Consider the following 23,842-nt stretch of genomic DNA (forward strand, 5'->3'; position numbering starts at 1 on the left):
TGGCAAGGTTGGTTCTAAACCAGCGTGTTAATGTCTCAGTGATACACCAGCATTACTGATGTCACAGTACATTGGCAGGACATGCTGTACTTAATAACTCCATGTAACGCTGAATGGTTGCTGCCTCGGTGGCAGACCAGTGCAGCTAGCCCCTGGCTCCTATAAGTGGGTCTAAAGCTGGTTGTATAAAGTTCAGTGGTAAGGCTAAAGGGAGGATGTCTCAATGGTAATTCAGGGCTGGATTCTGTGGGTCAGTGACATGGCTCTTAGACTCATGTGATGACTTGGCAATATTCTTTTCTTCATTGTTGTTTTATATGGTACAGGCAAAATTATATTAGCAGTTCACAAGAAGTACTCCCATCAGGTAGATATGGGGCAATAAGGGGCTTGATAATATGCCCTAGAGAATTCCAGCCCATGTTCTGGTGTGAACCTGGGCTTCTATTGGAATTCTCAAGGGCTTATTATCAAGCCCATTATCGCTCCTTTAGAGGCAGTTTCCTGCCGCTAAAGCGGCGATAATTTTAACGCCGTTCTTGATAATATGCCCCCTGGTTACCATCATTGCTAGATTACGAAAGATGCATGTGTATGTCGATACAGTAGAGTCGCTCCACAGCTCAAGTAATGCCAACTAGGCTGACATTTCAGCTTCCATAACAGTGGTTCTGCTGGCGACTCTCGCCATCCAGAATGTTTGAATTTGGGACATGCAGGCAGGTGCTGTTCTGTTGGCATCCCTAGCGACATAAACTGTCTTTCAGCAGCCAAATTTTACTAAATGTTCATCGGTATAGTACGTAGGATGAAGAATTTGTAGGTGGATCAACCAACATCCTTCCCTTATCGCGATTTCTCAAGAGTCCATACATGCTTCCTCCCTGTCCCCATCATCTCTCATCCCAATGCCTTTCCCATTTGGTACTAAGTGTTGTCAATGGAGCTGGTAAGTGTTCAATAGGTTTGGATTATGATGGGCCTATGTATGCTGCTGCAAACACTCTAGATTCATTGGGGATTCATCTTTAATGGTTCCTTGCCAGCTCAGAGTATTTACATAGAGTCTACTCAACTTGCAAGGATCTAGAATGCTGTGGATGTGAAAGTTCATCTTCCACCTGGAGGTGCATGAATGACTTTAGACCACTGGGAACTTATTACATCTTTAGCTTGGGATGCAGGAAATGGCACAGAGATAAAATGGTAGAGCTGAGCTGAAGGCTCAGTGATTGGGCCCCAGATCCTGGGTCAGCATAGGATGGTGACTTTGTATTAAACAACCTTTGTTAGCTCTTAACTTGTAAGTTTGTGGTCAGGAGTTTAGTCAAAGCATGCAAAGTTTTACCCTTCGTGCTTCATACAGGTTCCCTTCAAAACTCTGCAAGTGTCTCAATCTTTGTGAAATTTTGATTGTAAGAAAAAAAAGCCCCCAATAGTAAGTTTGCCAGAAAAATATCTTAGCAAGAAATAATTTCTAGTGGAAGAATTATCTCGCAGACAAGGTTTTTGAATGAAACCCCTTCTGCAAGGGAAGTTTTAGAAAGTTCATAAACCTTTGTAACGTTTGCAAAGAGAGGCCTTTGTAAACTTTGTAGGCATCATTCAAGTTTTGCTCAACCTTAGCTTTCAGATCTGCTTTCATTTTAAATTATAGGTTTATTCAGAGCATAGCTGAACCAAACCTTCTCTAGTAGAGTATCAGTGTGCTGGGTACATGCCCTGAGTTAGTCAGGCAGGAAACCAGTGTTTCAGAGGAATTTTGGGGCATATTATCAAGCACGGCATTAAAATTATCGCCACTTTAGCGGCAGAAAACTGCTGCTAAAGCGGCGATAATGGGCTTGATAATATGCCGCAGAGACTTCCAATAGAAACCCATGTTGACACCATGGGCTTCTATGTGTATTCTCAAGAGCATATTATCTAGCCCACTATCGCCGCTTTAGCGGCAGTTTTCTGCCGCTAAAGCGGCGATAATTTTAACACCGTTTCTTGATAATATGACCCTAAGTTGGTTTGATGGCAGTCCATGCCCTCCCAAGCCCCCACATTTCACTCACAGTTATTTCTATCCTTGTGGTTGGAGTGGCGCTCTTTTTCCTCAGATGTGCACACAGGCTTCTTTGGCAGTGAACAACCACCAGTCCAGCTTTACAGGGGTCAAGAATGCACTGTATGAGAAGTATCTGCTTTAACACTCGCCCTGCTCCTCAGGTGTGCACACAGGCTTCCTTGGCAGTGAACAACCACCAGTCCAGCTCTACAGGGGTCAAGATATGAGAAGCGCCTGCTTTATCACTTACCCTGGTCCTCTGTGTCATCGATATCAGGTTCTTCTTCGTTTTTCCAGTCATCTTCTGCGTCCAGGTCAATGCGTTCTTCGGTGCTGTTCCGCAGAACCCAGCACAGACGGTGAAGCTGCAAAGGAAGACAAGCGTGAGCTTTACCCAACTCCACAGCCAACCGCAAGACCGCCAACTTGAAGGGAAAACCACTTGCAATCACCTCTAAGAAAGAGAGTCCTGGGTACATACACTGGTTCTTCACTGAAGAGTTGAGTCACTAGGAGACTGATGACATAGCTTTTTGTGATATGTTATCATGAGGTTTTTATGTTTTCTTCAAACAGAACACACATGATAAAGTTGTATTTAAGGGATTGCCACCATTTTGTATTTAAGTGTAATTTGGTTAAAATGTTATCAAATCAACTAGGAGGAAAAGTACGCAAACCCTGCACTCAAGTACACAACGGCGGTCTTCAGGCTGTCATATACATATTTTGAAAATTGAAGATGAGAAAGAGTGTAAAGAAAGTTTTTATCCTATTTGTAGCATGTTTTATTGCAGTATTACTTACTCAGGGGACCCAGTATACATAGGAGAAGGGCAAGAAAAAGCAAAAAACACAGTGAACCACAGGAAAGCAAATAATCAGGAACTACATAAAAATACACTCATGACAAAACTTCACACACCTCTACTCTGCACAACTCGTTGCCTCTTCCTGATGTGAGGTGTAAACTTGCTTAGTCCAGCAGCAGAGGCATATAGAATATATGGATATGAGACAGATACAAGTTGTTACGTACATGTTTATCGTCAATGGCTGGTGTCATGAACGAGACCCCCAGGACGATGATGGAGGAGGCGACGAAGAGAATGATGGCGAAGTAGAGGTAGTGCACCCCACAGATAATCTTGGGGCAGTTACTGGGATTCTGGCAGCTGCCGGTTCCGTAGGCGAACTCTGTGATCATGCGTGATAGGCCAATCAGCAGCCCAATGACCAGGCCCCAGAAAGCCCCCTAGACCATGTGTAGAAAGAGAGGAAGGACAAGGTTAGACAATGAGAAATGGCAATTGGAATGGGTTTTACCAAAAAAAAGAAGCAGTAACAAAATGGAGTGAGAGAGAAGAGGGGGATAAGAAAGGGACATTATAGGAGCCTCTAATGGACATCAGTAAAAAGGAAGTGTAGTGAAGAAGAGGAAAATATGATGACAGGACATCAACGAAAGTGAAAAAGAGGTGGTGGTAAAAAGAAAAAGAGAGCAAGTGGGAGGGGATGGTGAGGTGATGGGAACTTTTGATGGACAGGAAATCAGTAGAAGTACACAAGAAAAGGCAATGAAGAAGGAAGCATGACAGAAAGAGAACAAGTGAGCAGAGATTTCAGTAAGCCAATGAGAATGCCTGATGTATAAAAGGGCGTTAACAATGAAAACATACAGTAACAATGGCAAAATAACTTTTGAGGCAAATTTGTAGGAAACTCTGGACACCTAATTTACTTCTTCACGTAGAGGCCTATGGTAGCAGGAAAACATTTGCAGTCCTTGGTCTGTCGTATATTTCTTCCAGTGGTGCAGATTTTGTGGAAGGAAGTAATACATGCAAAAGCTGGCGGTAACTACCCACACATACATGATGTACAACTTAGAATAACCATATTACCAAAAGTTATGCCATGTTTATGGATGGGGAAACTTAAATTCATGGGTCATGGTTCGCTTTCTGACTTTGCTAACATTATTACCACATTTGGATATTATCCCTTATCGTACGTCCTCTGGTTCGAATACAGGCCTAGCTATGTTATCTATTTTTGAAAAGTCTCCACGCCCCACTCGCCAAAAAAATACTTAAAATTAGGCATTCCCTAATTCTTGATTTCTACACCGCCAATATTTACATAGTGCTATTGCGTCTGCTTCAAACCTATGTCCTTAAAATTCAGTATGTTTTATGTTAAGCTGTTTTCGGGTCTGATTACAATCTTGGCAGATGGGATATTCCGTCACAAACGTTCCATCCGCCGTATTACAAGTTCCATAAGATATAATAAGATAATATATAATAAGATGTGATGGAATGGATATAATGGTAATTTGGGGACGGATTATCCATCACGTTTGTGATGGAGTAACCCTCTCCGCCAAGATCATAATCATGCCCTTAGTCTTTCTTCTCAGAGTTCAAAAATGAATTTAGAAAAAAGAGGGAATTCTCAACTTTAAAAAAAAACACACCTTTTTATTAATTTTTATCATGGTACAGAAAGAACACTGTGGAGACAAACCCAAAGAAGACTTTACGATACAGTTACATATTATACTCCTATTTCGAAGACGTTATTACCATGGCTACTTCCCAAGTTCTGTGTCAGAGTTTCATAGCAATCCTGCCCAGGACATTAGTGACCATTTCTCTGTATTTCTTCCTATTTGGAATTCTCAACTTTATCAGTACAACTTGTGGGTAGCTTCATTCTCTGGGATATCTATGTTCTTCCACTGATGCGGCCCAAAACATAGGTATTATTTGATTCCAAGTTACTGGTCACATCCCAAGTTAGTAAAGTGACCTCCTCCTGTTTTCCTAATCCTAAAATCCTAATTAAGAGTCTTACTTTACTCCCTATACATAACTAGGAAATTGTGGTACACACAAAAGTTCTGTCCCAGCTTGAAAACAGAAACTGTGGGCCTCATTTATGAGGCTTTACCGGCACTTTTGCGTCGCCGGACTGTCACTTTTTTGACGTTCCAGTGGCACAATGTGTCACTGGCATATTTATAAGGCCACGTAAAGCCACGTTACGTGGCTTTTCATGGCCTTATAAATATGTGCTCCTTTCACGCCGAAAACAGCAGGAAAGGGGCGTTCCTTGGGTGTTGCGGTGGGCGTTCCCAGAAACATCCATGGCTTTTTGACACTGCCCCAGATTTATGAGAAATCGTAAGTGTAAGGCAGCGTCAAAAACATTTGCCTCCCAAGGGGAGGCGTAAGGGAGGCACAACGAGGAGAAATATCTTTATTTCTCATATGTTTCCTCTTTCCACGTGTGCTGCATTCCACAGCACACATAGAAAGAGGAAAAAGCCTCTTGTGATTGTTTTTGTGCAGGAAAGTTTATCTTCATGCACAAAAATCATCATCACCGCAACGTGGGCACCCTTGCACCATGGTGCAAAGGTGCCAGTGTTGGTGCACAGCAGCCCATTGTGTGCCAGCGCAGGGTGAAAGGACCGGAATACGCCGTATCCAATAGATACAGCGCATTCCTACTCTTTTCTTTTGCAGTAGGGCAGCGCAGCAGCAAGGCCTGCTGCGCTGCCCCATGGCAAAAAAACCATAAATGAGGCACCGTGTATTTGGGACTTGCGTAATATCTCCTTCTGACACTACAGAAGATTGAGGACACTGCGACCAGGCTTCTGCTTGGGCTCTTCAGTTCCCTCACCTTTGGCCACCCTTCAGTGGTAGCCAGTCAGCAAAAGGATTGTTTGTAGAACACCAGAATTTTGGGAGCTTCACTGACCGCGCACACAGTTCTGCGATGACATCACGGACTTCATCAGCCCACACGCCCTCCCCTCCACCGACTACATCCTCCTCGGAGACCTCAACTTCCACCTGGAGAACAACAACGACCGCAACACCACCGCCCTGCTGGACAACCTCGCCAACCTCGGACTGAAGCAACTGGTCAACACCCCCACGCACTACGCCGGCCACACGCTCGACCTGATCTTCTCGTCCAGCACACACATCTCCTTCAGCCACTCCACCGGACTTCACTGGACCGACCACAGCTGCGTCCACTTCAGCTTCAGGAAGAACACGATCCACCACCACACGAAGCAGGTCCCCCACAGAAACTGGAGCAAGATCACGGCCGACCAGCTTACCTCCTCCCTCAGCCAGAACCCACCTGTCAGCACAACGGACCCCAACACAGCAGCCCGCAACTTCTCGCAGTGGCTGACCACCTGTGCCGACGACCTCGCCCCACTGAAGAACCCACCCACCAAGCCCAGAAGCAAGAAGGCCCCCTGGTTCACCGACGAACTCAAGGACTCCAAGAAGGCCTGCCGCACACTCGAGAAGGCCTGGCTCCTCGGCAAGACCGCCGACAACATGACCGCCCTCAAACTCGCAACTCGCAGACATCACCAGCTCATCCGCACCACCAAGAAGAAATCCCTGAAGGAACGACTGGACAACAACGCCCATGACAGCAAGGAAACACCCTCTACGCCGGAACAACAGCCAAGCTTCAGAAAAGACTTCAGCGCATCCAGAACGCCTCCGCCCGACTCATCCTAGACGTCCCCCGACGCAGCCACATCTCGAGCCACCTGAGAGACCTACACTGGCTCCCTGTCAACAAGAGGATCACGTTCAGACTCCTCACCCACGCACACAAATCTCTCCACGACCTGGGCCCAAGATACCTCAACAACCGCCTTCTACGCACCCACTCGCCAGCTACGATCCGCGCGCCTCGCCCTCGCCGCCGTCCCTCGCATCCAGAGAGCCACCTCCGGAGGAAGATCCGTCTCCTACCTGGCGGCTAAGACATGGAACTCTCTGCCCATCCACCTTCGGCTGACCCAGGACCACCTCGCCTTCAGGAAACAGCTCAAGACCTGGCTGTTCGAGCAGTAGCAGACCCCCTTCCCCAAGCGCCTTGAGACCCCTCCGGGTGAGTAGTGCGCGATATAAATGCCTTGATTGATTGATTGAAGGCAGTGGCTGGTCTTAGGGTCAATGAAGACTGGTACAGACCTTCTGCCTAACAACCCAATATTCGTTTTTCAATTTCTCCCTTTTTAGTTTACAACATTTTACACTCCCAGAAGGTGGAGTATTCTAAGAGCACTATCTCCCTTTTCCTTATGCTGATCCCTGAAGGTCCACTCCCTCATAATATACTGTGGGAGCCGGCCTCGCGGCGTGGTCCTGTTTCCCCGCGCTAAGCTGCACGAGGTCCCATGCACCTCGGGGCTCCTCCATTTTGGATTATACGTCACTCCACGTGACCACCTGCGTGACCCTGCTCTACCCGGCCTCGGTCCCAGCGAGGCCCGACATCGAGACGCCAACCCCTGGCCCGGGGGATACCACGTGAGCCCTTCCCACTCCCGGCGGAGGGCAGTATCGATGGGACCCCCAACCGTCCTCCCACACCTAGGTGCGATCGCCCCACAGCTCTCTGGGGCCTGGCGCCTCTCCTGCTGGGCGTCTGGCCGCTCCCTACTCGGCCTCTCCGCCCCTCCGGGCGCAAGGGTCCGGACATCAAAGGGCTCCCGTCCTATATCTGGGGCGACCCGACAACAGGACAGTAGTTGTATCCTGGAGTCAAGAGCCCTGCTGATCGGATCGCGGCTGACCCTACGGAAGAAGACTCACCTTGAACCCACCCTCTGAGCCCTGCTGACGACGTCGCGGCTCCACCGTGCTTAAAGACCTTCACGAACCTTTGGGGCCCTGCTGACGCTGTCGCGGCCCGACCTTGTTGAACACTATCATCAGAGCCCAGCTGACCTCGTCGCGGCTCGACCGAAGCAGACCTACCACCGAGCCCTGCTGACTGCGTCGCGGCTCGACCTAAGCGGAACTGCCACCCGAGCCCTGCAGACGCCGTCGCGGCTCCCCACATCCGAGCCGCTCTGAGACCAGCACTCAAGGTCTGGCGCAGAGCCCTCCCGTACCTGGTTGGTACTAAGACTGTCCCGCTACCCTATTCCCCTAACAGACATTAAGACTCTTATAGGATCCCTCGATCCCACTGTAAATATTGCACGTATTACTGCTGATAAAGAACCAAGTCACGCAACTGATATTGAGTCCTGTGTGGTGGTGTTACTGGGCCTAGTACGATCATAGGAGAAAGACCCCCCTGAGGGGGCTTCTCAGCGGCGCTCGGCTATAACTTTGCGGTAGGAAGGTGCCCCGGAATAGTCTCCCCGACTACCCGGTGGTCCTCCCTCCAACATATACCAATAACAACTTTTAATTGCCCTCATTAGCAGGCACTAACGCTACAGTCACTCACTGCGCATTTATCACTATCAGTAATGAAATGAAATGAAATGTTGTACTTGTATAGCGCACTGCTGCCCCAGCAACGGGGCGTCCTGGCGCTGTACTCATACCGCTGTGGAACCCTTCCTGTCTTTCCCTGTGAAATGTCCACTCCTGGGCACCCCCAAGGTGAAGCCAGGCATCCCCAGCACTGTTGGGGCCGTTGTGGAGATAGATTAAGCAAGCTATTGCCCAGAGTTGCAGAGTGGGACCCATGATTAGAGTAGGCACCGAGGCAAGAATTATCAGGTCCGAGGAAATTGAGCCCAACGACCCGCCGAGGCGGGAATTGAACCCTGGTCCCAGGCCAGAACTCTGCATCAGGGTCTGCCGCTCTAACCATTGAGCCACACTTCTCCACATTGAGCCACACTTCTCTATGCCTTCTAATGCCTCTAGTTCTTCAATATTAGTCTTGTTTGCTGAGACACTGGTATTTTCGGTTACTTTGCTCGAGTTTTCCCTTCCATGCAGAGGCTGACAGATCTTTATGTTCCTCTCCTTTACTTCCATTGTTAAGTAGTCAGCCTATACTCCTTGGGGCATATTTACAAGCCCACAGCGCGTCACTTTTTTTGACACAGCAGTGGTGCAGTGTGGTGCTCCATATTTTCACGGCCATGTTAAGTCACCCTGTGTGGCTTTTCGAGGCCTTGTTAATACGGTCCGTTTTCACGCAGCACTTTCTGCAGCACACATCAGAAGAGTAAAACACCTCACATGATTGTTTTTGGGCAGGAAGGTGTCCCTTCCCGCACAAAAACAATCTCTCCTAAAACACAGACACCCTTGCACCATGGCACAAGGGTACCTGCATTGGCGCATGGCAGCCAATGCTGCACCAGCGCAGGGGAAAGCACAGGGATGCAGCATATTGTTGTGAATATGACGCATCCATGTGCCTTGAAAGTGACGCAGCGCAGCCAAATGGCTTGCGGTGCTGCACTGTGTCACTTTCTTGTAAAAAGGCCCCTGATCTTTTGTATACATCTAGAAAACCTTTTTTCCACCACTATGATTCATTAATCAGTAATGTGAAGAACTCGCTGTATCCTAGCGCCAGGATACCTTTTGAGGTTACCTATGTGGTCTACAACCCCATTTCTATTCATTCATTCTTTCTTGTGTTGAACATCTCCAATCCTTTAATGTGTGTGCATTCATTAATATGCTAGTCATGCATGGCAGCATCACTTCTATATTAGGCTAACCATGACAGAAAAGTATGGGACTGGTTCACAAAAGTTAGATAAGCATAAGTTGCAAGAGGCACTGTGCACAATTTAAGCCGGCACCTGTACACTCTGGGGCATCTTTATGAAGGGTGTGCGTCCCCCTGGCACCACACAAGGGGGCGCAAGGGTGACGCAAAGCCTAAGTATGATTTACCTAAGAGAGATTTATCAAGCCACGCAAGCCCACTTTGCGTGGCCCTGAGTACCTTGATAATTTGCTGCCTTGCGTTACTTTGCCCAGGGGGGAGGTCCATGGTGGAGCGTGGGTGGTCCCACACATCCACCCATGCATTTTGGTGCATTCCTAGATTTACCAGGCGGAAAACAGGAAGCTGTGTACAAAGCGCGTTGGAACCTGATAAATCTGAGGAGGAATAAACGATGCGTGAGGAAAGCATCGCGTGCCTTTACAGTCGCCTTTACAGCCGCGTGTGAACGATCTTGCTTAGCCAACTGGAATGATTAACTTGCGAACAGCAGAAACTGTGTGTGCCCCACAGTGGGTTCATTAAGGAGAGTTGTTGTGAAGTAGAGTGTTCGGAAGGGGCAGTGTTACATGTGGCCAGTGGATGCATGAAGAGTTTGGAACCCGATCGAAGGCATAATCGAGCCTTGAGTGGCAAGTGTGGGGATACTGGTGAATTCTTATTTGAGGTCTGACTTCTCGGGAGAGGAGTGAAGTTAGTCCCTGCCACCTGGGAGGAATGGGTGAGATATCGCTCACCGGATTAGAGAACATTGAGTTACCTGCTAATGTTATGTTTCATTGTAAAATGCTTTCATGTAAGCGAATGTGCGGGTGAGAGGTCGTTCACCAGAGGGGTGGAGTTTGTGTTACTGCCACGCCATGTTGAAATTGCAGCAGAGAATATTGTTGCTTGGGTAGGTATTATTTTTGTGAGTGCAATGTTGAAATTGTGGCAGAGAGTATTGTGAATTTGTTCCAGTTTAGGAAAATGCAGTTTTGTAAGAGTGGCATTTTATATATCGTGTCCCTGGTCCTGCAAGGTATACAGGAGACAGTGTGTGTGCATGTAGCGTCCCTGGTCTTGTGTGGTATGTGGTGTAGGGTAAGAAGTTTGATGGGGGTCATGTTTTGTTGCACCCTTGGATTGTAAGGAGTTTTTGTGAGTTCTAAGTTTATGTAGTGTGCTTTTGCAAGGATGAGCGTGGGCTGAAAGATACTCTTTGCCTACTGCTGTAGTGAAGCTTGGTAGACACCCATTTTGTTATGTTCAAGAAGCTTTGTGTTGGTGCGAGTGCTGATGGAAGAGATTCAAGTTTTGTTTCTGTGTTCACGAGATGCCCTGTGTTTGGGATGAGTGTGGGTTGGAGGAGATCCTTTGCCTACTTCTTGATGTATTTTTATCATTTCCTAAGGGGGGAGATGTGTTATATCCTGATTTATGTGTAATGTATTCTTTCTCTAGTTTCCCTGTTCCTCAGTCAGTGTGTGTGATGTATGGAATGTTGAGGAGTGCCTGGCCTATGAGAGTGCCAGTTGGACAGAGTGGGCTGAGCAGTATGATGCTGCTCCTGGTGGGGACTATACGTTCACAGTATAACCATAACCTGTAACTAAGAGTTGTCTTCTTCAATAAACCTACATCTTATAACCTACGTGGCCTGCCTACCAAGGAGCTATCTTTACTTGTAACACCAACACTGGTAAACCTGGGAATGTGCCAAAACTGTTACGACCTCCCAGAGGAGGTGCAACGAGGAGAATTATCTTTATTTCTCATCATTGTTTACTCTGTTTTTGTGTAGGAAGGTGTCTCTTCCTGCACAAAAATATTCCTGCATGCAACGCCGTCACCTTGCATAGTGCCTACATTAGCACTCTGCAGCCAAAAGGGTGCAAGCACAAGTCAAGGACAGGAATGTGCTGTACAATGTTAAATATGGTGCATTCCTGCCCCTCCATGCAGCGCAGCGCAGCGCAGCAAGGTGGCTGCACTGTGCAAAGGTTTGATAAGTGCACGGCTTGGTTAAAACAAAAACAGGAGGAATTCACAAGCTGAGCATATAGATGTGTAGAATTAGTGCATTTCACTGTATAGGTGCACTGCACTTCTGTAGGACTCCAGGCGAGAACCCGCTTGTTCTTTCCACCAGGTTATGCTTGTACAAACTGGGCACATGTCTCTCGCTAGCCTCTGGTTCTAGCAGGGGCAGCTCGCCCATAGTCAGAAGTGTAGGAAAATCAATTTGAAGCCTTTAAAAATCTTTTTTTTAAAATATTTATGTGAAATTGTTATTCTTTTGCTACCGATTTGAATCCGTTGAAGTTACCCTTCAATCTATTTTATACATAGTTTTCTTCTCTGTTTTCTGTAGTGTTTCCTCCTTTCTCAACGGTGTGTTCTTAGGAAAGTAGAATATTCCCTTTTAAATTATACAAAAATGAAGCAAAATGCTGTCCGAAGTAATAAACCCTGAAGTACTAACTCATCGCAGTTCAGACTTATCTGTGTACCACTGCTCTCTGACTATGGCCACTTAAGACCCACGTTTGACCTATAATACACTATTCATCTAAAGCGCAAGGTGGACCTGTTTTCTTATTTGATGTGGGTGTATAATGCCTAATCATGGCATAGTCCGCGTCAACGCCACTAGACAGAACAGCACGCTTGTAGGATGCCACTGTCCTTGAAAGCGGTGCATGCTTTCCACACAGCCCAAAGCTGTGGCTGAAAACAGAGAAGTCCCACTCCTCGTGGCCAGGGCCGGACTGGCCATAGCGGGCACCGGGAATTTCCCCGGTGGGCCGCTAGGGTGAGGGCCGGTTTTGGGCCCCCTGGGTGACGTTTTTGTTACCGGGGGCCGGCAATATCGGCCCCCGGTAAAAAAAAAAAAACGGCCGAACACGGCCGCAGCAAACTGTTCGACCGCACCCCCCTCCCTCCTGCTGGGGGCTGGTCGGGCAGTATGCCAGGGCCGGCTTTGGTTCCCAGTCCGGCCCTGCTCGTGGCTGATCTAAGGCCTGTTGTCTCCCAGGGGTTATCGGATTATATGTCAGGCAAGTCCAGACCGTCAGGATCTACACGAGAACCAGCGCCATCTGAGGGTCTCCATTGACAAACAGTTACAGACAGATCAGGGAATCTGATGCAGGACAGATCTCTCGTTATTCATGCCTTCAAAACCAAGATATTGGTGGTAGCCTCAAAAATCTCTTTAAGCCATATCTAAATCCCTTCTTTTCGCTATTTATTGGGTAAAGGAGTCATGTAGACAGAAGGTATTGATAACTGGAGCTCCCAGTAGCAGACATCTTTAGATGCCCTCTAGGAAAAACTTGAGGCACCAACCGTGTATTGTTTGCGCGTCTTCTCTGCTGCTGACGTTTACCAGCTCATTGCATTTAAGACCTACCTTCAGGATTACAAGTTCAGAACATTGTTAGTGCCTATCACCTATCTCAAAACAAAACAAAAAAAATCTGGTTCAGGGGCACTTGCTCTACTACAGGATTGTCCACTTAAATTCTCCTGCAGACAATCTGAAGATGAGAACCAATGTTTATTTTATATTTTTCAGTTAGAAAATGTTACAAACCTGGTTGTCTCAGCTGCCATAGACAATCACTCACATTACTTCAGGGTACTGCCCTCCCTAAATATTACTAAATGGTTTCCGCTAATTGATTCCTATACCTGTACATCCTACACTTGGTGATGTCCTTTTAGTACTTTGAAGTGGCCCTAATACATTGCAGTCTTGTATCACACTGCAAACCTTCGGTCAGGATTCATTTAGTGGACAAATATATGCTTTTTGACTAGTTTGCACATGGAAAGTGTCAGGTGATCCGTCAAGTGGAGAGTAAGAAAAGGAAGGGGGGGGGGTGGGGGGGGAATTCTCAAAAAGCGTTTTACCTATTCTTCAGTTTTTCCATGGGAACACACAGCTACAGCCCAATCTGCTGAATGGATCTACACCAAATTTGGCAGAAAGCAAGATCTTGGTCCAGAAAGAGTGCTTTTGGTGTAAATCCGTTCAGTAGTTTTGGAGTAATTAAGGTTAAGAAAAGGTGTATATATCACACCACGGAGGATCCAAAGACCTGACAGATCTCCTGCTGACATCTGATTGGGTGCCACCGCATAAACCAGGAAGTGCTTGCAACCATCTTAGGACTCGGAACTGAGTCCTAAGACAAAAAAACAATATATGAGGCAAGGTACGGATGCCCAAAAAATTGTTTTTATTTTGCCAAAAATTTGCAGAGGATCCGTGAATCTGTGACAAAATAAAAAAAAAATGCACAGGCCTGGGGGGCGACGCATGTTATTTTGTGGGGAGAAGGGGGCATGTGTACACGCCCGAGCCTCTGAGAGGTGCCGGGGACCCCATTCCTAAGGCTGAGGTGAAAAACAAGGGAAGGAGTGCCCAGGACCCCTCACGGATCCTAATTAAGCTCCATCCCCCGGGGCTGAAATGTAAATAAAAGGGGAGGGGAGCCATGCGGCCCCCCTCTCTGAGCCTTAAAAGGCCCTAGGGACCTTATCCCTCAGGGCTGGCTCTGTGACTGTGTCCCGGAGAGCCCACGCCCGTGACACAGTAGTTTCCCTGCCCACATTAACCCAGGCAGGGAAACATATGTTTGCTCCCATCTGTCAGGAGCATTTTTAAATCTAAACCAAAGGAAATGATGGACGGAGTGTTGAACATTGCAAGCACTCACCCCCAGTCAACTGATCTGGGTTTAATCCATCACCATTCTTTAGCCCACTCTGCCACCCCAGTTCAGACATGGCCATATGCAAATCAGTCTGACCCTGTGCCTCATGGGAACAGTCCAGCCCGAACTGCCAAGCCATGTCTTCCCTAGACCGGAAACAAGCTTCCTAGGACCGGTTTCTGGCATCTCAGCCGTCTTCAGCCAGGCTTGCTTGAATCCAGTGGCAAAGTGAGCAAGGGACTCACGTCTGAGCATACCCTGCCAACTTATGGCGAACAAAGCAAAACCAAAGGAAATGATGGACGGAGTGTTGAACATTGCAAGCACTCACCCCCAGTCAACTGATCTGGGTTTAATCCATCACCGTTCTTTAGCCCACTCTGCCACCCTAGTTCAGACATGGCCATTTTCAAATCAGTCTGACCCATGTATGACATTGTTCTGCATTCTGTCCATCAACTGTTGTTTTTGCATTTGTCACCCCGAGTGGGACGGGTATGTTCAGACGTGAGTCCCGTGCTCTCCATGCCACTGGAATCAAGCTATCCTGGCTGAAGAGGGGTGAAACCCTGAAACCGGTCCTAGGATGCTTAGTTTCAGTCCAGGGAGGGCCTGGCTTGGCAGTTCAGGCTGGACTGTTCCCATGAGGCACAGGGTCAAGACTAATTTGCATATGGCTGGGTTCAAACTGGAATGGCATGGTGAGCAAAAAACGATGGATTTAGGCCCAGATCTCTGTACTGGGGTGAATGTATGACATTGTTCTGCATTCTGTCCATCAACTGTTGTTTTTGCATTTGTCACCCCGAGTGGGAAGGGTATGCCCAGACGTGGGTCCCGTGCTCTCCATGCCACTGGAATCAAGCTATCCTGGCTGAAGAGGGGTGAAACCCCGAAACCGGTCCTTGGATGCTTGGTTTCAGTCCAGGGAGGGCCTGGCTTGGAAGTTCAGGCTGGACTGTTCCCATGAGGCACAAGGTCAAGACTGATTTGCATATGGCTGGGTTCAAACTGGAATGGCATGGTGAGCAAAAAAACGATGGATTTAGGCCCAGATCTCTGTACTGGGGTGAATGTATGACATTGGTCTGCATTCTGTCCATCAACTGTTGTTTTTGTATTTTTAAATCTCCCACCAAACGGGAGCAAACATAAAAGTGTGTTCCAAGCAGGCAGAAGCTTTAGAAATGCTCCCGCTGGCTGGCAGCAGATTTGGGTCTGTTTCCCTTTGTCACACTCCGGTGGGCAGGGAAACAAAACACATATTCCTCAGCATGCAAAAAGCAGATGATCCCTCCGGGCAGGAGCAATGCCGACCTGCACCATGCGGGGAGCCACCTGGGGCTGCAGGGGCCCTGGGTCTGCACCTGCGGCCCCCAGTGTGGTGGTTGGTGGGTATCCCAGGTAGGCACCAGGGCACCTACCTATAATTAATGGAGGCAACGTAAGATAGGGTACCCGGGGCCAAAATAGGCTGGGCAGGGGGACCACATGGCCCCCTCCTCTTTTTAGCTGTATTTAGCCCCAGAGATGGGGTCCATGGGACGTATTGAGGCTCGGGGCCCATGCCCCCTCCCCTTTTTAATAGAATTGAGCTGCGGGAATGGGTTCCCCGGGGCCTATTAAAGCTTGAGGAGGGGAGCTGCACACCCCTTACCCTTAATATATGTTTTGGCCCTGGGTGGATGGGTTCCCGTGGCTAAAAGGCCAACCCTACACCTTACACACCAAAGTATGTGCGTGGAGTGGGGTTGGCTGCCTTGGGGGGGGGTTGGACACAGGGCCCTGCAGCCAACCTCCTGCCACACATCCAGAGGCCGTGTGCAGCGAGGGGTTGGTTGCCTCTGGGTGGGTGACCACAGGGACTGGACGCATACATATTTCTCACTTTATGTGTAACAGTCATTCAAAAGTGGGATGATTGTGTATGATTGCATATAGTGTGCACATTCTCTATTAAAATGGATTTGTGAAGAAAAAAGACAGCAGCAAAAAGAATACTGAAACATTCACCCGGAGTCATCTTTAAGAATACATGCAAGGTTTTTGTTTTAACCGGGCTTAGGGACATAGTTCAGCACCTTTGCACCAGTGGCGCTGAAAGAATTTTCAGAGGGGGATGCTGACATCAATGTTACATCACTGAAGTCATAAGAATAGTGAAAAAATCCTCGGTTCACACAAATTGTAGGAGGAGAGTGGTATGGGTGTAGTATGTGGCTGGTGGTGCATTTTGGACCACACAGTTGCAACTATATTACTAAATCATCGTGCCGTAGTACACTGTTATTTGCAGACAGCACATTTTCCATTACAATGGCCACTAAATTTGCAGAGACTTACAAGAACACAAATGATAAAGTGTGGAAACCGTGTTTCAGTAAATATTTATCATTTGCGCATCACCAGGTTAAAGTGTCTTGATTTGCTTTGTTGCAGTTAAAATCTTTGTTTCGTTAAAACTTCTGATTTATAAACAATAGAGTGCCACTTTTGCTTTCCTAACAGCTGATATACTCTGAAATTTGTGTACATTTCATTGATAGGTGTTTAAATTGTGTTGTGTGTTACAAAAGAAATGACACCCTACAGCCTTTACATTCACACTCTATGTACCCTCCTGCATGAATGTCACTTTCAAAACTACTGTCATTTTGTAGTCAGAGAAAGGAAAGTAAACACCAATCCCCATGTTAAAAGAATAAGCAGCAATTTGTCAGAAGACATAGCCAGACATTTGACCTCTATCTTTGAAGCACAGCGAAGATTAATACAAAATGTAAATGTTCTGTTATTGGTCTTTCGTGACCCACCAGAAAGCGGCTGATGACTCACCAGCGGGTCGCGACCCACAGTTTGGGAAACACTGCATTAGCCCATTCTAAATTACATTCCTAAAGGACCCAAGAATATGAATGCAGTCCGGTCCATAAATCAAGCAAATTGCCCTAGAGTAACAAATTCAGAAACCCTCTACCCCCTCCCTTCCTTCGAACGTATAGTACTAATAATAAGAAATGAGCCCTACAATTTAACTAATATCCCTCGCGGTTTGGGGGAGGTCTAGGAAAGACAGTGTCCCAGTTTGTCACAGAGTTAGCTCTGCACTTTGATCATTATTAGGTCTTGCGTGCATTGCAGGGCAGAGCCCTGCTCCACCTCCGCGAGAGATTTTGTAGGAGAGGATTTTCAGAAGAGGGCTTTAAGCCCCGCCCCTCATTCCCATTGGCCGGCATCACTGTTTATGTTAAACGGCGGCCTGCCATTGGAAATTAGGTGTTTGGGTTGCCTCCCTTTGGCTTTCTGTGTCGGCCCACCCGGACTGGCTTGCAAGCTTTGCGTCTGTCGCAAAGCACTTTCTTAACTTTATGGGGCCATGTGTTTCTAACACATAGCCCCATAAAGACAAGAGATCGGCTGCAGCGCGGTCCACTTTCACTTTCGGGACCGCGCTTGTTATGCAAAGCAGCTGAGGCTTGTAAGAGTGGGCTCTGCTGGAACGAGCCCCTTGATGCGTGTTCATCTTAAAGACAAGGGCTGCCTCTCAGATGCTGCGGAGTGTTGTGATAATCTTCCTTGAGCAGTGTAACCCTGCCCCGTGGAGATGTTTTCCAGTCAGAGATGTGTGACTCCCCTAGAGAAAGGGTGTGCTGACTGTGCAGCACCGGGCAAGCACTCGCTGGTGCAATCCCTATGCCGCAGCCTGTCTCGCCACACAGACCTTGCTACGGTTTGCTCACCGGGGGGCGGGGCACCTACCCTGAGGTACGGCCATTTGGCTAGTTGATGGCTTTCACATATTTGTCCTCCCCCAGGCTATGTGCTTACGTGGTGCATCCTGCAGGTAATACAGCAGTCACCCATATAACAACACCCTTCCTTGCCAAATCCGGAAGCGTGCGCTCAGTGGAGGCCAGCAGGCATGTTCGACTGGCACTATCTATGAACTGCAAAAGCTGTGTGCAGGTCGTTGCTTGTGAATACATTTCGCATCTTTGAACTCTGTGGTTGAATGTCTCTACTTATTTTAAGGTTAGTGTTTTGTCCATAAATGTGTGCATCGGTTTGGTAACATGAGAAGGGCCCTCGCACTTCGGGGTGAGATAACTAGAGTCGGAACAAGAGGTGGCAGATGTAAGGCCCGCTTAACTAAACAGATAATTTTATTAGTGAATTTACCAGTCGAGATGTTGAAGTACGGGGGATGTCCACAGTAGAAACGCAGTTTCCCCCAGTTTTATAATAGCGCGAACTTGGCCCGAAGGTGCGGCTCTTTACAGATGCACTAATTACATTACACAAGGCCACATTCAGTTGGTTTTTGGGAGGCACGAGGAGGTTAAGTGATTTGCCCAGAATCACAGGATGTTGAGCCGATGCCGAAATTCGCACCTGGTTCACCGGTTACAAAGTTGGTAGCTCTGACTGTGACGCCACATTCTCTCCCCTATCCACCTGATCACATATCTGCTATGAGACCTAAGTAATACTGACAAATGGGAATAGAAAAGTTTGAGGACATAATGTTGTCATTCAAGGCATGTCTTCGAAAAGGATTGCATGTTCACACTCAGTGTGTAATTTAATATCTTCCGTCCAGCAGAGTTAAGAAAGTATATTAAAAAGATTTTTTTAAATGTTTTTTCCGATTCATAACCCTACCATAAAAACATCTAGTGTTGGCAAAGCCAATAGGTCTTGACTGTAAAAGGATGAGCTATTGGCTTTACCAATGGTTGTTTGTACTTGCACAACAGCTTCAACTGACTGCATGGCCAACTCATCCCTTCATCCTTCTGGGGTCGAAAACATGTGTGCCGTACAGTTGTGATCTCGCTTAGACAAAATGATCAATTTAAAGTGCAGACGACTTGCTGCAATTTGCTTATTTTATGGGTATAAAGAACAGTAGTCCTCGCCATCTCAGCACCTTTTTTAAGAGGATTTTCTGGTTCAAGGGGTTGGAGGACCGGTACCAGAAGCCTGTAACACTGAAGAAATATAAAAACAAGCATTAAAAATGCAGTAGGTCTCGCCTTTCATTCAGTTAAAGGCATTTGCTATGGTATACAATACCATTAGCAAAGCAAATGGCTTTAACTTAATAAAAGGCGAGACCTATTGCATTTTCAATGCTTATTTTAAGTGCCACCGGGTTCAACAAAATTTGCCTTTCACTCATGGTCATCAAATACCTGTTCATTCACTCGCTTGACAAAGATGGCGAGCAGGAAGACAGAGGCGATGGGAGGGCCCAAGTAGCTGGTGATGGACTGGATGTAATCAAAGAGCTGCCCACTCTGAGCCGACTGCAGAATGGGGACCCAGGCGATGCTGACGCCAATCAGGAACAAGATGAATACCCTACAAGAAAAGGAACAGATGAAAAGCTGGCCAAGAATAATGGCCAGTGTGCAGGGTAACACTGAGTAATCAGGAATCGAGCAGTTCTCAGGCATGAGTAAAGAGAACCAGCCAGGCTGCTCACAGTGTCTTCACTGTAACAGAGAATCTACCAGTCTTCCAACCGAGCTGCGAAAAATGCACATCCATTCAACAACACAAACCAATTCTTCATGAATTATAAATAGCCTAGCAATCATACTGTAGTAAGGTTTTTGTTAAGTCCTGCATATTGCTGTCCTGCCCCACTTTACTCCATATACGTTTTACAATCTCTTTAATCCCAATCTCGCTTTATTCTTTTTTCTTCATACAAACACCTTACTCACCCTCTTCGCTGCCCCTCTCCTCTATGCTAGCCCCTTTTCGTTTCTTACCTCTTTGGCACGCTGACCTCTTCTTTCTCTACAAAGGCCCTTTACATGAAAACATATTTTCGTGGAAAACGTAATTTATGGTTTTAACTTTCCCCTAAAATGAAGCTGTGTCATCCTGTTTTCATCTGGCTAACGTTCTTCGTTTTAGGACGATGTCAAAAAATGACATGCTACCGTCCCCCACCGCCGTTCATTGACATGTTTTTCCAGGGGTGAGTTAAGACGGCTGAGAGCGTGTCCTGGTTATGTTAATAGTTTGTTATGTTAATAGTTTATAAAGCGCGTGAATCACCCCCAGGGGGGTCTCTCAGCGCTGGTGGGCAGTGCGGGGCGGCTGGGGCAAAATCATTCTGCGAAGAGGGTTGTCTTCAGTATCTTTCTAAACCTAAGGTAGTCGGGGCATTGCCTTAGGGGAAGGGAGAGCTGATTCCAAATCATAGGAGCTTGATAGGAGAAAGATTTACCTCCTAACCGAGTTCTCTCAATTCTCGGAATAAGTAGCAGAGATTTAGAGCCTGATCTCAAGTCGCGGCTGGGAGTATATTTATGGAGTCTCGCAGCTAGATATTGGGGGCTGGGACCCCACAATGCTTTGTGTGTCAGGCAGCAAAGCTTAAACTTAATCCGTGTTTGCACTGGCAACCAATGAAGTTGTTGGAGCAGTGGGAGTGAAGCTGATCTATAAGGGGCATTGGTGACTAGTCGTGCCGCGGTGTTTTGAACCACTTGCAAACGGCTAAGAGCAAATTCATTCGCGGCAACCAAGAGGGCATTACAGTAATCCAACTTATTCAGTACTAGTGCCTGCACTAGTGTCTTACGGAGCGAGTCCGGGAGATAGGGGAGGGCTTTCCTCAAGAGGCTCAAAGTAAAGAAGCATGCGCCGGCTGTGAAGGATACATGGTCCTTCATAGACAGAGCCTGGTCAAAGCGCACACCCACATTTTTTGCTGTTAATTTGGGCGGAGGAGCAGGTCCCAATTCCGATGGCTACCAAGCGGGAGACCACAGGATGGGGGCATCACCGAAGAGGATGATCTCCGTTTTATTTGCATTCAATTGGAGAAAGTTGTTACTCATCCACTGCGAGATGGCCAACATACCTGAGGCAAAAGATGAATGGGCTGTCAGAGAGGATTTATTGAATGGAAAAATAAGTTGGGTATCATCCGCATAAGATACGGGGATGAACCCAAGAGATCTTAAAAGAGAAGCAACAAAGATGTTGAATAATGTGGGGCTTAAACAAGAGCCCTGTGGCACACCCTTGGACAGATTTTCGGTGGTAGAGCGGAAAGGGCCTAAATTAAGTGTTTGTGTGCGATTGGAAAGGAAACTGGTAATCCAGTTCAGCGCCATTCCTCCGAGACCAGTCTCCTTAAGCCTTCCAAGCAAGGTCGGATGGTCCACCGTATCGAAAGCAGCGGAGAGATCTAAAAGGACCAGGATGGCAGACTGTCCCTGATCAAGAATAAGTCTGATGTAGTCGGTTACGGCTACAAACGCAGTCTCCGTACTATAGTTTGCGCGGAATCCTGATTGAGACGGGTCCAAGTATCCGATTGCTTCGATATGGTTGGAGAGATGTCTATTCACATGCTTCTCCAAGACCTTGCTCAGATAGGGCAGAAGAGAGATAGGACGGAGGTTAGAGAGGTCATCCATTGGAAGATTCTTATTTTTCCGCAATGGAATGACCTGGGCTGCTTTCCAAGTGGAGGGGACCAGACCGCTATCAAGGGAGGAGTTAAGAAGGGGACTAACAGAATCTGCGAGTCCATGTGCAAGGGGCGCCGCAGTTCTCGCAGGCATAACATCTAAAGGGGAGCCAGATTTGACATTGCACAGAAGTGTGATGGTTTCATCCCTAGAGAGGGGAGGGAAGGTCGATAATGTTGTAGTGGTGGCATTATGGGGTTTAAAAGTGTCATCAGGCAAGGGTGCATGACAATTACTGGCGAATTTATCATTCGTTGGTTAGGCTGACATGTTATAGCAACCGGTTCCTTGGCCCTTTGGTTATCCAGGTTCATCTTACTGCTGAGTGGTATCTCTCTGAGTTGCTGTCTCACACACTCTCCCACATTCCTCGCACAGACTTGTATTCTGTTTAAAAGCCTTTGTATTTCAGGTGAAGGATGTGACTTCAGCCCTGCCCCTGGGGAGAGAGAGAGAGAGAGAGAGAGAGAGAGAGAGAGCACGCACATTCACGCACACATCTCGAGCTGTCATTGGTCCCACCCAAAAGGACATGGCGGTGTAAGTTCCCTCTCAGATCCTTACCGTCCAGATGTCCTTCTTTGAGGGACTGCTATGCTTGTACCGGCCTGGAACCTGCCCAATCAGTGTCATGGCCAGTGCAGTCTTTCCTGGGTCCCCAACCTCTCCTCCCCTGTCCGCCTGCTCCAAGTGCCAGCACCCCCAGCCCTCGGGCGCAATCTTGGCTTCCCTCGCCAGCGCCTCACATATCCCCGGTAGAGAGAGCAATATTCTCCATTCCATTTCCTGATCCAAGATGCCCCATCCTGGTACATCGTGAGGGGGTAAGGGTGGGGGGTTTATGTCCAGCACTGGCAATGCAGCATAGTCTGTGAACATGGGAGGACTCCACCTATTCTATAGAGTTTAAATGTTCCCAATTGTATGCAACTCCGCACTGCAGTCATATAATTGCCTACCCCTAGCAAAGACTGAGGGAATTTACTGGCTGTAAATTGAGCTTCGCTTTGCTCTTTAGATTCACCTGCATTCAATCTGCGCCATCAAATGCAAACCCGATTCCACACCTACGTTGAGTGTGGGCGCACAGCATGTCCGCTGCGTGCACGTTAATTCACAAGTCTAATTCTCGGAATCGGAACTGGCACAATTTTACAAGCATAAAGTGCAATAGGCAATGGGCAATCCTGCCAGCGTGGTGCAATTTTTGCATTTGTAAATTTAGGGCTGGTGTGGATTTGTGGGACTTTCTGGGTGGCCTAATGAACAAGCATTGGCATAGCCAATAGGTCTCGCCTTTGGGACCTTATAAGTGTTTAGCCATGCAACCGTTGCATAACTAAACACTTATAAGGTCCCAAAAGTGAGACCTATTGGCTATGCCAAGCGGCCGCAAAAGTGAAAGTGATCGCGATCAAACATCAAAGCGGCCGCGAAAGTGAAAGTAATCGCGGTAAAGCGCGGCGCGCGCGCCCGCGCACATGCACTGCAGCTCTAGGCTGGCCTGGTAGCACTTTTTGGAGCCCTCTCAATAGGTCTCGCCAGACCAGCGCATGCGCTGGGTCAGGCGAGACCTAAAAAGTAGGTGAAGTGCCACAGACTCCTAAGTTTGTGCGTTGCCACTTGCCTTTCTGCTGTATTTACGCACTGCGAAAGCATGCGTAAAGTTACTCCTGATAAAGGCATTACCAAGGTAGGAATGGTGAAGGAACACTCATACTTAATGCAAGGAAAGGATTTCTCCTGGAGAAAAATATTTTCTCAATGGAGCAAAAACATTACCCAGTTAAATATGCAAAAGCATACTCACGCCATATTTATGCACGCAGGCCCAGATGTGCTAAGATTTGGTGTCAGGGTTGCTCCAATTTCCTGGCAAATTTCAAATGCAAAATCCATTTTGGGATTCATCAAGCCATACAAATCAAGAATTGCGTGGGTTTGCTTGGGGTTTTATTCCAGAAGCAGCGCATAGCACTGCCTTGTGTGGGGGAGGCATTCCATGGGTGGAGCATGGGGGTTCCCGTGAATCCATCCAAATT

General features: G+C 47.4%; 1 protein-coding gene across 1 annotated transcript in view; it reads right to left on the minus strand.

The window, feature by feature from the left end:
• Positions 1–23,842, minus strand: part of SLC5A1 (solute carrier family 5 member 1) — a 279,347-nt gene that overhangs the window by 4,060 nt on the left and 251,445 nt on the right. Inside the window, exons 12-14 of the mRNA XM_085634551.1 lie at positions 19,497–19,665; positions 3,096–3,311; positions 2,307–2,421 (exon numbers count right to left, since the gene is read on the minus strand). Coding sequence (XP_085490677.1) covers positions 2,307–2,421; positions 3,096–3,311; positions 19,497–19,665 — 500 coding nt within the window. The remainder of the gene's footprint in view (positions 1–2,306; positions 2,422–3,095; positions 3,312–19,496; positions 19,666–23,842) is intronic.

Source organism: Triturus cristatus, chromosome 11, assembly GCF_964204655.1.
Source record: "Triturus cristatus chromosome 11, aTriCri1.1, whole genome shotgun sequence".
NCBI classification, from domain to species: Eukaryota; Metazoa; Chordata; class Amphibia; order Caudata; family Salamandridae; genus Triturus; species Triturus cristatus.